We start from the raw sequence: 13,579 nt of genomic DNA, 5'->3' as shown, positions 1-13,579 counted from the left end.
CTCGTTGCGAAGAGTGGGTACGGAGCGAGTGCGCGCGCGTGTTATCGTCATCTTTTTTTCTTGGCTCTTTTTCCTTCTCTCTCTCTCTCTTATTCACTCGATCGGTCTGTTCGCGCTCAAGTCCCGGTCGCTGACTACGTGTCCCCCTAGGGCAAGCGGTGGTGCGCATGCGCCGCGATTATGACGTCATGCACCATGACGCCACAACGCCCGATTGGCGGAGCGCGTCGTAGCCGTCGTTGTGTCGTCGTCGTCGCGTTGTCGAATAGTCGTCGGCGAAGGGGCATTGGGGGGCGAGGAAAAGGTAGGGACCGGCGAGGGGGAGAGCGACACCCGTAGCTCCGCTTTACCGCCGCATTCTCGAGCGTTCGTCTGCGTTCGTCTCCTCGTACGGCAACCACGCAAGCGAGTGCACGTCGTTGTGTCGCGCGCATACCATTATTTCGTGTCTCGTGTTCAACCTAGAATACGGTTTCTCTTGTATTCGTATCGGCTGCGTACATTTGTGCATCAGTGCTAATGGTGCTTAGTCGTTAGTTTTCAATAGGCGATTTTCTGCGAAAGTAAGTTGTGGTAAAAATATCTGGCGTCCGAGTAACGTGCTCTTCTTTTTCTCTGCCTCCGCCTTTACGGCGCGTCGCTTACTTCGCGAGCTGTTAATACGCGTTCGCTAAAATCCCGGCGCAATAATCGGTGAATTATCGAGCTTCGTTCCTTACGGCGTCGATTCATGTAGCTACAATACAAAGTGGAAAGGAAACGTGAAAGACGCGGTGGGAGTATATTGAGTGATTTCTCGGAAGTGAAGTTGATTTTTCGTAGTGTTTATGCGGAGACTAACATAGTCTCTCACGCTGAATATGCTGTAAAACCTATATTGTGCGTGTCCTATAGAGTGCGTGAGAGATATACACATAGAAACAGGATACTAGACGTGTAAAAGTGGATGTGAGTGATACGCTGGTACGTTGTGACGACGAAGACTCGCCGGAGTATTCGCGGACGAACAAGTCGAGCAAAATGATGGGAAAGAGAACGCAGTGCTACTTGTGCGATCTGCCCAGGATGCCCTGGGCAATGATCACCGAATTTTCGGAACCCGTGTGCCGTGGTTGCGTGAATTACGAGGGTGCTGACAGGATAGACGCAGTATTGGAATCAGCCAAGCAAATGAAAAAGGCACACGGTTTCCATGAAGCTAGATCCTCTACATCGAAAACCTACAGAACGACCGGACACACTGAACATAACGGCGGTGCTAATTTGGACGTTCTACCGATACAGAATACCGGTCAAAACCACTCGAGGCATCATAATATCACCGGTTACTCACAGCTTCATCATCGAAACTCTATTACCGAGTTCAACTCGGGAACATCGAGGCAGCAAATCTCTCGGCAACACGAAGAAACCCATGAGATCGCGAATGGCATGAGGAGTAATAATGTGAGAATCCCAAACGCCCACCTAGCCGCGGTGGCGCATCACGTGAACCTCAGCCACAACAGAGGCATCGCACAACTCAAACGAAGCATTTCCACAATCGACGAGGACGAACATGCAGAGAAGAGACTTTCGTTGGAGGAGCAGCATTCGGTCAGGCCGCCATTGACCAGGGGCGATTCCTTACCAGCTGTAAGCCTCGCCGTCAGTTATGTGCAGGATAGAAGTAAAGAGAAGCATCCTGTGAGAGCACCCAGTTTCGAGACCGCCACTACATTCAAGGCCAATGGTGAGTTATACACAGATGGCATGATGTGGGTACTCCGTGTTATGGACGCGTTTCCACCTTTAAATCTGTCAGTTTCGTTGCCATCCACCATTTCGAAAATCAAAATTAATCACAAATATAAAATTTATTTTTACAAAATTACAAAGTTACAAAGTTACTCTTACTATATATACGATTATAACCAAAAATATTGTGGAAGACGCTTTAGATATTCTCCCCAATTCTGTGAAAATTTTTGCCATAGTGTTATCGGTATTTGTAGTAATTCAAATATATACAAATTTACCTCCTGTGCCACATTAATAACCAGGTATCGCATTTTCTTCCATTTTGACGCAGATGGTCTTCCTCGCGCGTTCTTATCGGCTGGTAGTAAAAATAGGAAAACATTTGGTCGTGCGCGTGGCCATCTGGCATGAGAAAGGAGCCGCGTGCATGAGTTAAAAGACTCAGCCTTTAGACTTCGGAGAATCATCGCTCGCAGTAAAAGGAAGTTACATCTCCCTTCTCTCTTTGCTCCCACTATATCGGTCGCGCGTTGCCTTACGGCCCTGAGTAAGCGCGTTCTCCTTCTTTCCTTCGGTCAGTTCCTTCATTCTGGACGAACGGCAGTCGTCCAAACGCGTATAAAGGAGACGTACGTTAAGCACGTGATGGGACGACCAAAAGATACACCGAGTTGCCGTGCCGTACCGTGCCGTGACGTCCAATCGAATGACGTCACTCAGTATATTTAGATACAATGAATGAGTCCGTTGTTGCTCAATACAAATCTCATCGACGTTGCAAACATTTTGCAAATGTAATTTCTCCGTAGCCGGATAACCAATCTCTTAAAAACAAAAAGAATATGCCGAACACGGACCGCGGAGTGTTTTCCTTTCCGCGTTATCTTCGTAGCTACATACTCTATGGAATAAGCCTATATTACACGCGTGCTTTCGTTCCCTGCGTAGCGTTACGTAGAAAGTACGATCTTTTTTACGGGCACCGTCTTTCTGCCACTTGGAACATCGCGGCGGTACAATACTTTCGAAAACCGGTTCAACTTGTACGCAATATATTTTCTTTTTTTCGCGACTGCATCGCGAAGGTAACTGTAGCATGTCCTCCTTTTTTCTTGCGCTCCTTTCCGTCGTACGTGGCTCATTGACGAGGCGGGTTGACGATGCTCGAGGTTCGCGTTTGCTGTGCCCGTACGTACCTACGTACCGCCGGGGTGACCTTGGTCATCGACCGTTATTTCGACACTGGCCACTTTCTAATTCGACCTTAACGCGCGTGTGTTTACGGTTATCGAGTGGCGCGCTGCAGTCACTGCGGGGCGGCCATTTGTCCTGTCTCCTCGCGTCTCGCTATACATATTAGATCATTCCACGAGTAACGTCATTTTCCTACGTTGACTTTAAATAGCACGCTTACGTCCTATTTACGTCTTTTTTTCCCCAAATACTCACCCATCGTCAGAAAAGTTTCAAGATTTTTAACTAAAAAATTAAAAAATTAATTCACTTGTGGTGGCAAATGTCAATGTACTGTATTATCGTTACTACTTAATTCTTCTGTTATTCTCTCGGTAGTTAGATGCAGCTTTCCTTCAATTGAAGCTTTTAATGTCTCGGTTAAATGTTTCCAAATTTTTAAACAATTTTTGATGTTTTCTCGAATTTAAGATAAATTTTGTTGAACTCAGTTTTTGCGTATACTTCTGTTGTATTTAACTTCGAATATTTCCTCCCAAAATTTTGATAGTTCCTCTTTCGAGGAAAAACAGTTTAATACGATTCTATTCGTCCTGAGAAATTTAACGATTTATCGACGAATGGTGTTCTTGATATTTCTCGTGATGTTTTATCGAGGAAATGGTGCCTCGATCGTTACTCATAGGAACGTTCGTAGATTGTTATGGTGATCTAACAATGTAACGATGAAGGATCGTTGAGAATAACGGAACAGTGCCATTCATTTTACCCGGCTTCGACTTCTTTTCGGTTACCTGGCTTTGAAACAGTTGGCGTCTCGCAGCGATGGTGATTAGCGGCCATTATTGGGCCGCCATTTTTCGAACGGTCGATCGAGGAATCGAACGGACCATTGTGAATGGGTCTAACGGTTTTTAAAAACTGTTTCGTGTAAAATAAGGACGGCAGATATCTGATTCGAGTGAACGGGATCAGGTACGCTATAGGAAGCGTAGAGATACGTAGATTGTTGTCTTTAAGGAAGATTCGTAGCGAGGCATAAGTCTGGTTATAAACCGTTGGTGCTAGCTGTAAATACATTTGGATTCTGGCCTAAGGGTTCTACGAGCTTCTGCATGGAACTATGCGAAATTCACAGCGGTAGATATTCTGATTTATTCCTGTTTATTTTTCCTTTTATCTTTTTATCCTTAGCGGTAGCGTTTCCGCTGAGAAAATAGAATTCCCGTGTAGATAAAAATAGATCATCGTTGGCAAAGATTAGAGTCTGGAAATAAACATAGATTTTGGGGAAAATTTTTGTGAGAAAGAGCGTCTTTTTATAATTTTTATTTTCCCTCGTTATTTTAAGCTCATGTATCATGTGCAGTATTTTATTGCTTTAAAGCTGCAGACTGAAATCTATTGAACCGACATTCGTTTATTTTTAAACGAGTTCGATATTTAAAAAATTTTTAATTACGTTTTATCATAAGTTACATATTTCAATAATTTTTAATTAAGTTTGGTATTTGAAAATTTTGTAACCGATACTGTGGAATTTAATAAAAATTAATTAAATTATGTATTGTATACAAATTTTTGTTAATTGGTATTTTTTATTTTTAATTAAGTTTTGGTACTTGAAAATCTGTAATTAAGATTGAAATTTAATAAAAATTAAGAAAGTTGTGTACTTTTAAACATTTTCCCTCACGCTTGATATTTTAAAAAAATTTTAATTAAGTATTCTTAAAATATTTTATTAAGTTTGGCATTTGAAAAAAATTGTAATTATTATTGAAATTTAATAAATACTTATTAAGTACTGTTATATTTTTTCATTTTTAGTTCAATTTAATCAGCTTTGGTATTTTTTATGTAATATTAAGCGCGTGTAGTGAGGTATTATATTTTAATTATTTTCATAAATACACGGTATCATGAAGCGTAACAAACATTATTATACCGTCCTCGTGTGCCCTTATCGTGTTAAAACAGTCAGGCCAGTATAATTCTACGCGCAATTATCTGACCGCTCGTGTGATATTTTCCCTCTCTAGCTACTTAAATTTATTGCTCATTTCACTCTATCTGTGCACGTTACGTTCTCTCCCGTCACTCCGTGCCTCTTCAAAGAGAGTTAACGTACGTTAAGCACTGCTATTCTCTTTAATGAAGAGTAAACGCATAGAATACTTGGTTCCCGAAGCGGCAATTTCCTAGATAAACTCGATAAAGAAATAACCTAAACTAAATATCCTACAACCTATTTAACACCTATGTAATTTCAATTTCATTCAACGTATATTCCACGTTTGTTATTTTCGCACGTTATTACGCAGAGTTAACCTCTAAATTAGTAGCTTTGTAGCTGATCGTATAAAAATATTTCTTTCCTTAAAAAAATTTGGCTGGTATATGTTTATTTTATATTTTTTAACTCCTATGATCGCATTTCTACTGAAAATGTTATTAAAGTGTGATTAACGAGAGATTAGGTAAGAGGTTAGGATTAAAAAAATGTCTGATTTCGTCGATATATTATATGTTCTAAAAAATAATTATTTATTTTTCTATTTATTCTATTTAATTAAGCGATTAAAAATATACACGCAGCCATGTATGCATGCACGCGAAAGAGATGGATGAGAAATGACGGCCTGTCAACAACGGCAGTAACCGAGTACGAGAGCAGCAAGCTTGAGTCGTGTTTCGCAATGATCGCCACGGTTCGCGAGTCTCGACTATGCTCGATCGATCGCGTACAGATAGAGACATGTATACATCGGCTTCGACCTACGTCACTGGACGACTATCGCGTTCGTGTGCACGTCTCTCATCGTCATGCCACATACAAGGTGTTGCAAAACACGTGATAGAGCTATAGTCCGATAGGAAGAGGCGAACGCGTCGAGTATAGAACGTTATACTCTGTCGATAAAAACCATCGAGTATAGAACGTTATACTCTGCCGATAAAAACCATCGAGCTATCTGTTCGGTGTATTATTTTCAACCGTACGATTCGCACGGAAAAAACGTATTAGTTTGTCCGCTATATTCCTTTCGTTCCTATTTCGACAGGAACTGTATATAGGATATGACTTTCCACGGGATGAACGTCGTCTATGTTCAGCTGTTTAATGTTTACAAATTAAAAGCCGTTGTTTCCCCGTTTCATGAACGACTCATCAAGGTTAACTTCGAGTTAATAGGAAACGTAACCTAAGAATAAACATTTCGGGACACTATGTAGAGAGACGTCAGCCGTAAATGCGCGCGTTGACGGCGTCAACGACGCGTTGGGAGGGTCATACTTTCGAAACAAGGCCACTATAGTCGACCGGTTAGCAGCGATATACAAAGCGCAGAGTGTGACTAAGCCGACCGCCTACGTGCGTGATGCGATGTCTGTTACAAAACCGCGCATGCGCTTTCTTTTCCTCTGTCGCTCACCCCTCCCTCTCCTCGTCCTACCTCTCTGAAACCGTCGTTCTTCGTTTCTCCAATATAGCGAAGCTGCTGCTACGTTTCTTCGTGTACGATTGGAGAGATAGATAGATAGAGAACGGAGACGCGCCAACGGTCCTCGCTTCTATCAAAGTCGTCACGGAAAAGTACCGGTCACACGTCTTCTCGATGGCAGACCACGCTCTAGTCGAGACCTCGGTGACTCGTATACTTGGTCGCTCGTGGTGGGGCCAGATACGTGCGGATGCTGCGTTGCACTGGAATATAGAGGCAGTGGATATACTCGAGAGAGATATCGCGTGTCACGGTCCTCCGTAGAACGTGACGAAACGATGCTTCTTTTTTAATATCGATCCGTTCGCTTATCTGCCCGTGCCAGCGGAATGCGTTTCTTCGTGTGTGGGTTTGGAAATGCGTAAACATCGCGTTGAGAAAAATAATGAGACACGATAACTAAGAAGTAGCACATTGTCGGTTCAATTTTGTCGCATGGTACAGTCATTGGTAACGTTGTATATAGAGTGGTAGAGTAATGTTGCGAGATTGGTCGCTGATTTGAAATATACCTACTCGTGGAAGTTTACCGCTTTCAAATACGAATAATCGGTTTGTTTAGTTAAAGCAATTTTTTCATTTACATAGATTTTTATAGATTTATTTGCACGTTATTTTAACACAACTATTATTTACAATTTTAATTATATCATAGTTTTAATTCAAGAAATAAACATAGTTACTGCATCCAATTAATATTATAATCTCTTTACAATGTCGGTAAATCAAGTAAATCCAACGAAATATGTTTGTCTTTTGTTTGTTGACCTTTCTTAATGTATAATTGGTTCATCAAAAGAGAACGCATTTTTAAGCAAGGCAACGGGTTCTCATTTTCATTGAATATTGAATAGCCAATTGTAATCCATGCATGTTATTTTAATGACAAAATTGGAGAAAATAAAGGATGTAAAATAACACTGCAATGTTGCATGATATTTCATAACCTATAATTTTTTACTAGTGAATATTATTATTGTGAATTAATTTTTGTCAATTTTGCACAAAATATTAAGGAAAAAAGAAGTACTTTGAATCGTAATTAGGTTATACTTCCATAAAGCAGTAACAAGACACGGAAACGCAGTTAATTAATATAATTAATTACTTATCTTTCAATTGAAATATTGGTTGCATTTTGAAACATTTATTAAAATATCGTAATCAAGTTATAATTTCACGGTTACGATAAATACAAGAAAGAATGGACCGAAATATACTTCATTGAAATTCCAATTATTTTCCGTGCTTATATTTTAATCGATACGTCGAACATTCGCGTTTCGAAATACTTTTAATTACAATCAAATTATAATTTAACGATAATAATAATAATGGCAATACAAGGAAAACCGATTGGAATATATTTCGTTTAAGTTCCAATTATTTTTTACACTCGCTAAATTTTTAAAGTTAGGTTGCAATTAACCTTAAAGTAACATTCTAAGATACACATTTCGAATTGTAATGAAGTAAATGAATTTCATGCTAATAATAATAGGAGAAACGATAAAAATATACATCATAAAAATTTGAAGCACTCTCCATATTTATCTCTCCCACGATATATCGAAACTCGAAGGCCAATGACTATACGGTATCACATGGCATCGATATAATCGAATCTATACAGTACATAAACCTATAGGCAACACGCGTATTGCGTGTTAACGATTTTATCGTTGAAAGTGACCCGAGATGGTATAGAAGCAGTTCGTAAACAATATCAAAATGCGTAACCTCGCGGTGTGTCCTGTAGTATATATCGAATCACGAGAACGCTCGATATTCCATCGTGTAGCAGCGCCGATCGCGCGGTCATGAAAGCAAATAAGTCACGAAAAGCATTTCGTACACAGCTGGCGACGTCAGATGGCATGTCTTGTATGTGTCGTTCAATCGCGATCTCCCGCGGAATATCAATTTCACGGTAACGTCCGACCTAACCTATCGGCTTAACGGGCAGCAGCTGCTCGTCGATTCGGCTCTAGACACTTGAAAATCGGTCGGATCCGTGTGTCACTATTGTCAAGTCTATTTATAAGAATCCAGGAACGAGGCCTGTCTGCCCTCGATGCAACCAATGACAAAAGTATACTCGTTTCAATTAACATAATCACGGTGGCGCTGTCGTCGCGCGAAGCGCGGAAGGATATCTATTTCTGTCTTCCAATGATTCGTGGAGTCTGTCTCGTGTGATACGATGCTCGTTCATCATTTGAAATTTTGAATTTTCGACTACTAACAATCACTTGGTCATACTAATAATGTAGAATGATAGATAGAAATTTGCGAAATACTCGTGATGAAATGTTCAAACATTTGTCGTATTTCCAGGGGCGTACGTCGGTCCGTCTATCCCATTGGCACCAGCAAATGTGGCGGCAAATGGCGGAGGGTCTCCGCTTCGCCCGCGAACGAGCCCTCCACCGCCACCGCCACCGGCGCAAGAAGCCTCGAACGATAATCCACAAACGAATCATCACCAGGTAATGAAGTTCAAATGTTAGTGACCGCGTGTGAACACGACTATGTCGATAACAATGGTCTATCAAGGATTCGTTGTTATTTATGCATTTATTTATAGGTGTTTTTTTTCCGTATGCAAATTGACATAATAATTTGATCTTTCAGGGTTCGACAAATGGCCCCTCACCTATGGCGGCTCTCATGTCCGTCGCTGACAACTTAGCGTCACCAGAATCAGTGCCACAACCACCGAACAATCCGAGTCCGACCAGCAGAAGCCCACCGACTACCGCTACGAATGCTCAACAACGCAGTACCTCCAGAGCATCACAGCATAGCCCGAACAGTTCAGGTAATTATGTCTGTTTCCTTTTTCTTTCTTACCAGTACCAGGTACTGTTTCCACATTGGCATTGCGTGAAACGTAATAAATTGTATTAATCGTTTGTAGGTCCCTCGGGTAGGAGGTCTAATAATGGTTCAAGACATGTGTCGTCGACGACTGTGACAACGTCATCAGAAGGAGCAGTCGCCCAGGTTACCGGAGCTGAGCAAGTATCAGCACCGATACTTAAATGCACCCTGTGTCAAGAACGCCTCGAGGACACTCATTTCGTTCAGTGTCCCAGCGTGCCACACCACAAATTCTGCTTCACTTGCAGCCGAGAGAGTATAAAGAGACAAGGAGCTGGGTCAGAGGTGAATTCCCGGTTGATATCCCTGGATCTAGAATGCATGATTGCTATTCGGTCAATGTAACAACCTAATTCTCTGTTAATTTCAATTGTTTCAGGTTTATTGCCCAAGCGGAGAGAAGTGTCCACTGGCGAACAGCCAAGTGCCATGGGCGTTTATGCAAGGCGAGATAGCCACTATCTTGGGCGACGATACCACAGGCTCTGGGCTGAAAGTAAAGAAAGAGAGAGAAACTTAAAGGTTCTCGTATTGTTTAAAACAGGGCTCAAATTTTGCACCCTCTTTGAAGAGGGTTGATTATGGTGGAACCGTGAAGGTTCACCAAAAAATACTTTTGGTAACGGTGATAAATGTTTGGCAACGATATTGCCAACATTATTCGATTCGAGCCAAAGACGTTGTCGGTGTAAATTGGAATTAATAACGAAGTTGTTGAAGTTGTTGTCGGGGAAAGTGGACGATTTTTTTTTCAGCGACCTCTGGCTCGCTGGGTGTTCTGTTCACCGAGGCAACCGATTGTTTCGATCGATCGTTCATTCGATCAATTGTTTTGACTGGTCTTGAGAAGAAGTCTTTGGCACTTTTTGACACGCTGGCGTCGGTCCTGCACACGTGTATATATGGGATTATCGTAGAACGGTTAATGCGCGAGGAAATAAAAAGAAAATGTGGTTTTTGTCGAATATATACGAATCGTCGTTAGAAGAAACCGCGGGAGAGATTTTGTGTCCGGTTTGGGTTTGTACTTAGGCTCGATCGCCTTTCTTTATTGTTTCTTGTGTCGCGACGGTTTTCGCGTTTTTTGAAGTACAACATACAGAGGACATAACGTTTTACACGCCATACACATATAAGCATGCACGATTTGCTGCATACACGTACACACATACCCGCGAAATACGCGCGTCAGCGCGCACATACACAGACACAGAGTAATACACATGGAAACACGATACGATACCATTAAAATTAGGCGGTTGTATTGTACTTTATTTTTACTCACGCAGCATTGCGTGATCGCGGATTAACTGAAGTCGGGAAATATCGCGCTTCGGTGTTCTAAATCCCCGTCGGACAAATCCCTGACGGTCGTCCTTTTCTAATCTTTTATTTGTATACTCTTTCTACTACTACTACTACACACTCTTTGTATGATAGGGAAAAAAAACATGGCGAACATATTTAGACCCAGCGTACGGGTTTTCTGTACATTGTGTATATGTGTACATACCACATTATTAATAAAACTTATGGACTAAAGGAGTAACCATTTTTAAATGTACAAAAGAACTTACATTTGTTTTGCGTGTTATCTATTAAATTATTTTTTTTTTTTTTTTTTTTTTTTTTTTTTTTCTTCTTTTTCTTTCTACTCGAATCATTGCGAGGAAAAAAAGAACCGTACGTCTGAATCGTTGTAAGATGTTCGAGCACACTTTTTGTTTTACTTCTCGTCGTTTTATTTTTTTTTTCTTTTCTTTCTCGTTTGCGAAATCGCGAAATCTGTTTGTAATAAAACTCGTCTGGTGGTATCCGTTAACACACGAGAGAGAAGGGAAGGAGGAAGTTCGGGGAGGGAGGGGCATCGTTCTTACCCAGTCATTCATAAACGGATCGGTATCCAATTGTGTAACGTCCACTTTCACCTTTAGTTAATCACTAGACTTTAAGTGAGAGGGCTTTTTGGTTTTTCATTTTGTCGATGAAAAAGGTAACGCCCGTCAAATAGGAACCATACACTCGCTATTGTCTCTAAAAAAAAGGTAAAAAAGAAAAAAAAACGAAAAAAAAGGAAACGAAAAACAAGGAAAAAAGGAAGGGAAAGGAACGAAACGAGAAACCAGAAAAAAAGAAGAAATAATGCAAGCATACGTTATTCTCTAGCATTCGAGGATCTTCTCGCGAGTTCTTCGCTCTGACGAGAAAATCCTCCGGACGCGAGCATGGCTCCTTTTTGTATATATTTGTACAAAACGGATTGGCATAATAGGCGATGAACGAAATGGCGAGATCGGTTAGTCGCGAGATGATCATGCGCCGCTCATCTCAAGTTCTATCTGGTGACGCACCGTGTCGCCACTGGACTCTCATTTTCAGCTGAACTTGTGGTCATCGCTTCTCTTGGTCAACGGCACTCTTTTTCCGAATCACGCGTTGCTTCGACGAGAATCGATCGAAGCAGCCGAGTGTAGAGGCTATCTGCGTTAGCGTAAGCGAACTTATGTACCGAAGTATCGTGCAAAATTGATGCGACAGTGAGAATGCTGCGTAATGAGGCACGATGCGAACGAGCGAAAGAGGTTAAGGGAAGAGGATAGAGAATTACAGTGGGGGCGAGAGTGTGAGAAAGAGGGCCGAGATTGAAAAGAGCACAATTGATCGTAGCAATACTTACAGAGGCTGTACATGATATTTTTTAGTTCGAGGCAGGTAGTTCCTACCTTCGTTGTCAAAGTTAATCGAAGCACTCGTTCGAAAGGGATTAGCAGTTCGTCCCGTTTTGCAAGAAAATATGGAAGCTCATAGAAAATCGAAAAAAAGGAAAAACAAGAAAGCAGAAAAAAAGAGGGCGAAGAAAATAATAGAAGACAGTTATCTCAGGTTCTTTGCGCAGATATGACCTGTTGTTATTGTATTCCGTTCTTTCTCTCCTAGTATCGCGCGATTCTGCGAACCGTACTCTATTTCTGTTTGAACGATGCGATTTCTTTTCACGTCGCTGAAAGTCGATCTGTTGCAAGCTAACAGAGAGAGCTTTTACCCTCTCGATACATCAATACATCTATTATATTGGTCGTCGAAATCGGTCGCCTGAGTGCCGATCGTTTGCTCTTTTTGCTGACCGTTTCACTGTCTTTCGCATTGTTCGCGCGCGATTGTTTTTTAATGCTTGCTCAATTTCCGAAACTATTTTTGGACGACGTTTTGCGGTGTAAGAGGAAAATATCGGTTCCAATATGGATGCGTTTATTGTTCCCTCAGGCAGTGTGTGTGTATGCGTTGATCTACAAGCGAATGTAGCAAAGATTTTCCTTTTTTTTCTTTCTCTTTCTCTCCCTCTCTCTTTTTTCTTTTTTCACATTGTCGGTCGGCCAGATGAGCGAAATTGGAAATGCACAAAGGAAACGATGTTTCGTTGCAGCAACAATAATATAATATTACTGTTAACATTACTCTTGGATAATTATAGCGTTTAGAAATCCGCGCCCTTGCCTGCCGCCATTTGCATTCGTCCAATTTCATTGTCGACGACCAAGCCGAATCTTCGTCGGTTATTTTCCCCATTTTCGTTCTTCTTTCTGAGGAAACGAAACACCAGTAACGCGCAATCTTTGTTCCCGAGATGAAGTAATGGAATAAAAAGGAAATATACGAATCTTTACCGTGCAGAGTGTGTTTCTCACAGCTGTAACTGTGTTCGTTCCGTTTCAGTTTTTTCTATCGATTCTCTCTCATGAGTAGCTCCACAGCAGAAGTACACAGGAAAGCGGAAGTAACGAAATAATACGTCGAATAGCAATTGTAGTAGTGGATAATGAAATTTTCTAGTATACCATACCTCGAGGAACGCGTAAACACTGTACTGTTTATCGTATGTATGCATCATGCAAAAGCAAAATATATGTGTTGATGTGTAACAATTGTGTTCTCTTTATTACCGTTATGTCGAATCCTCTTTATCTTTTGGAAGGATTCTATTTCAATAAACATCATGAATATCATTGTGAAAAAATATTCCTTGTTACATGTGCGAGATCTTTTTAAGAAGAGGTCAAGAAATTGTCTTCTTTTACTGCCAAACCTGAAAACAAAAGTTTTACTCTCTTTACTGTAATTTGATGTAATTTTTTTCTTTAATTCACTAGAGGTATATAAATTTTTGTTACGAAAGTCAAGGTTTATTACCGAATAAATAAATTATTCGCGAGATCCTGTCTTATTTTTCTAAATTCTGACCCATTTTCTTAGGATTG

General features: G+C 40.9%; 2 protein-coding genes across 3 annotated transcripts in view; both read left to right on the top strand.

The window, feature by feature from the left end:
• LOC108548897 (uncharacterized) overlaps positions 1-13,579 on the top strand; it is an 87,458-nt gene that overhangs the window by 51,991 nt on the left and 21,888 nt on the right. The gene's annotated exons all lie outside the window — the stretch shown is intronic.
• LOC108549388 (interferon regulatory factor 2-binding protein-like) lies at positions 269-10,886 on the top strand. Of its 2 annotated transcripts, none has more exons than XM_017902752.1 (5): positions 269-1,732; positions 8,778-8,929; positions 9,075-9,261; positions 9,361-9,619; positions 9,703-10,886. In XM_017902752.1, the coding sequence occupies exons 1-5, from the start codon at positions 1,021-1,023 to the stop codon at positions 9,776-9,778; spliced, it is 1,386 nt and encodes a 461-aa protein (XP_017758241.1). In that variant the 5' UTR covers positions 269-1,020; the 3' UTR covers positions 9,779-10,886. The 2 variants fall into 2 exon arrangements, with proteins under 2 accessions (XP_017758241.1, XP_017758231.1); XM_017902742.1 differs by having other exon boundaries at positions 9,361-9,608; positions 9,703-10,884.

This window comes from Eufriesea mexicana, unplaced genomic scaffold (assembly GCF_001483705.2).
Source record: "Eufriesea mexicana isolate 0111107269 unplaced genomic scaffold, ASM148370v2 scaffold474474812, whole genome shotgun sequence".
NCBI lineage: Eukaryota > Metazoa > Arthropoda > Insecta > Hymenoptera > Apidae > Eufriesea > Eufriesea mexicana.
This window is presented reverse-complemented; position numbering and strand designations above follow the sequence as displayed.